The sequence below is a fragment of the Ananas comosus genome, linkage group 1, assembly GCF_001540865.1.
Source record: "Ananas comosus cultivar F153 linkage group 1, ASM154086v1, whole genome shotgun sequence".
NCBI lineage: Eukaryota > Viridiplantae > Streptophyta > Magnoliopsida > Poales > Bromeliaceae > Ananas > Ananas comosus.
In genome coordinates, this window is record NC_033621.1 from 1,869,742 (window position 1) to 1,872,951 (window position 3,210).

Genomic DNA, 3,210 nt, shown 5'->3' on the forward strand with positions numbered 1-3,210 from the left:
CTTCCCGCCATTATTAAACCAATCCCCCCTCTCTGTACCCATTTTACAGAGAGACAGAGAGAGAGAGAGAGGGGGGGGCCGAAGAGTCGAGAAAATTACAGAGAGAGAGAGGGGGGGGGTTTGGGGAGGAGATTGTTTTGGGTGGGTTGGATCGAATTGGATCGCGGAGGAGATCTTCGTGGTGGTGATCTGAATGGTGTCCGCGATGGAGGAGTCCCCCTTTCTCGCGGAATCGGCGAGCGACGGGGACGAGGTGGAGAGAGAGGCCGCGGCTGTGTGGGAGAAGGAGCGGTAGATGCTGCGTCCCTTCGATTCGAGGGTTTCGGAGTAAGAGAGGTAATAGCATCTGATCGCCGAGTCCCTTCGCCCGGATCGAGCGATCTCTCTCGATATCGATCGGTTTCCGGGATTTCCAGGGTTTTGGAATCGGTGGGGATCGATTTCGATTCTCTAGGGGGTTTCTATATATATATATATATATGTCGGCCACGGCGATGAGCGGGGAGTCGTCGTCGTCGTCGGCGACGGCGGCGGAGGAGGAGACGGCGGCGTGCTGCGACTGCTGCGGGCTGGTGGAGGAGTGCACGCCGGCGTACGAGGCGCGCGTGCGGGAGCGGTACGGGGGGCGGTGGATCTGCGGGCTGTGCGGCGAGGCGGTGGAGGAGGAGCTGCTCCGCTCCGCCCCCATCTCGGCCGACGAGGCGCTCGCCCGCCACGCCACCTTCTGCCGCGCCTTCCGCTCCGCCGCTCCCCCCGCCCCGCTCGACAACGCCGACCACCTCATCGCCGCCCTCCGCCACCTCCTCCGCCGCTCCCTCGACTCTCCCCGCCTCGTCCGCTCCACCCCCTCCAGCCCCGGCCGCCCCACCCGCACCAACAACCGCGCCGCCGCCTCCTCCTCCTCCGCCGCGGCGCTGGCGCGCTCCGAGAGCTGCTTCACGACCCTCGCCGGGTAACGATCGGACTCGAACCCTAATCAATCCATCGAGCGGGAAAAAGGTGTCCGGAGCTCAAGCGCTTAATTAAATCCGTGATTTGAAATAAACAATGAAACGAAAAAAGAAAAGGAAATCGAAATGGAAATGGAAATGGAAATTCGTCATGTAGAACCCAATTGTAAAGAGCAGCTCCTTTTTTTTCTTTTTTCTTTTTTTCTCTTTTCTTTTCATATTTCGATCGAAGGAAAAAAAAATGGAAGTAATTCCATTTTTTCTGAATTTATTTTACTTTAATTTTGGAATATTTTATTAATTAGTAGAGTTAATGATTGGATGGTTCAATTATTATTATTATTATTATTATTATCAGAAGCGTATGGTTTTGGTGGGCAAATTGAGTTGTCGTGATGGCGAAGGTGCTCGACGACTATTCGATGCCTCTCTGTCAAAAAAAAAAAAAAAAAAAAAATGCTGGATTTGTTTATTCAGTGTTGCTGATGAACGGTTGGAATGGCGTGCAAGGCTACTGCTGTTGAATTTAGACGGACGTGATCTAATTCTCTTTTTTATTTAACGAAAAGATAGTATATTATTCCTTTCATTCTTTTTTTTATATATAAATAAATGTCGGTAAAACTATAAAATATTTAAGTTTTAAATTTAAAATTTTGAATATTAATCAGTTTAGGAGTAAAAGTTCGAGCTGTTAAAAATATACAATCAATTCACTTAAAGCGTACAGATATGCGGCATGCGGGAATCTAAGGAAATCGAACCCGTGATCTCTGGCTCTGATACCCGTGATTTCTGGCAATAATACCACTTGTCGGATCGTTGGGGCTAATCATTAATTCCAAAAAATTGAGCTGTTAGAAATACGTAATCAATTTACTTAAAGCGTACAGACATAGCGCTCACGGGTTTCGATTGTGATTCGGTCCAATCAGCCTTACGCCACTTCGAACATGACTCGACCCATCCAGCCTCTCGCCATTTCGAACGTGACTCGGCCCACATATAGCCTCTCGCTATAAGGCAGGATGCTGGCTCATTTAAGTCAACATGATAGTCGGTGACGCGCGTGATGTAATTTTGATTTTTATATTAAGCTGATAAAAAGTAATTTTGAAACCCAACAAAAAAAAAGAAAAAGAAAAAGAAAGAGATAAGGAAAAAGAGAACCGTAAAGGAGAAGCACTTGGAGATATTGGACACAATAATAAAGGATCTTTGATGATGCATTTATTTATAAAATTTATGAGATGCACTCAACTGAGTCCATGAATTAATTAATTAATTAAAACCTATCACGTGCTGATACCATTGCAGTATGTGAAAATAATATTTTGGAGGCTATTTGGTAGTTCTATCGACGTGATCTAAAATAAAATTAGAAATGGCATATGTAAGATATGAAGGACAATATTGAAAATCCTGTTTGATTAAGTAATAACACCTACTTCTTAATTGTAATAAGATAAGATAAGACTTATTTTTTATCCTCTATTTTTTAGTGTATTAGTGCGCCATTCATCCTGATCTCTTTTGTGATGTTGCTTTTCATTGTGAAAAAAAGGTAAAAGTCAAAATTGGAGAACTAGTGCTCCATTTCAAAAGTTGACCGTTGTAGATTTCCGGACCGTGAAATTGTCGAACTGTTTTTTCTCTATGGTCGGCAATTCTCTATGGTCGGCGAAAGATCGGATCAGGTCGTGTTGATTTGAGATGGTCTATTTTTTTGTAATTTTGTGCCATGAATTAATCGAAAAACGTATTGAGAAGGTAGGCCTCTTCTGTCAACGTAAGTTGACACCTCGTTGGTCGAACCATATAAATTTTTATATTTTTGTATTGATTTATTCATTTTTGTATCTATTTTCTCAATCATTCTCGTCTATTTTTATCTATTTAAATTTCGATTTTCGTTTCGCTTGTATACTGTGGGGATTTGTGGTGTGCTTAGTAACTTCTCGCACAGTTTCTTTAATTGTTTTATATTTCTCACTGAAAATTCATTCCTAAAATTTTTTAAAAAAATATATGAAGCGATATATTTGCTTGAACCATATTGCAACCCCACTATAGGATGAGGTTTCTATTAAGTTAACACGAGTGTTTCCTTGGTGTGAGAACTTTTTTAATATATAAAAAAAGTGATCATTTGGCTTCTACTTGACTCTTTTTCATTTTTAATTTTAGAATTTTCTTTTCCTAATTGTGTGAGAATGGTATGAATATACCTTTCTTGTAGATGAAGTAGCCATTTTAGATA

General features: G+C 42.5%; 1 protein-coding gene across 1 annotated transcript; it reads left to right on the top strand.

Annotated features, from left to right (window-relative positions):
- LOC109722177 lies at positions 51-1,310 on the top strand. The gene has a single exon (XM_020250096.1). It carries the CDS (start codon positions 480-482, stop codon positions 954-956), a length of 477 nt encoding a protein of 158 aa, XP_020105685.1. The 5' UTR covers positions 51-479; the 3' UTR covers positions 957-1,310.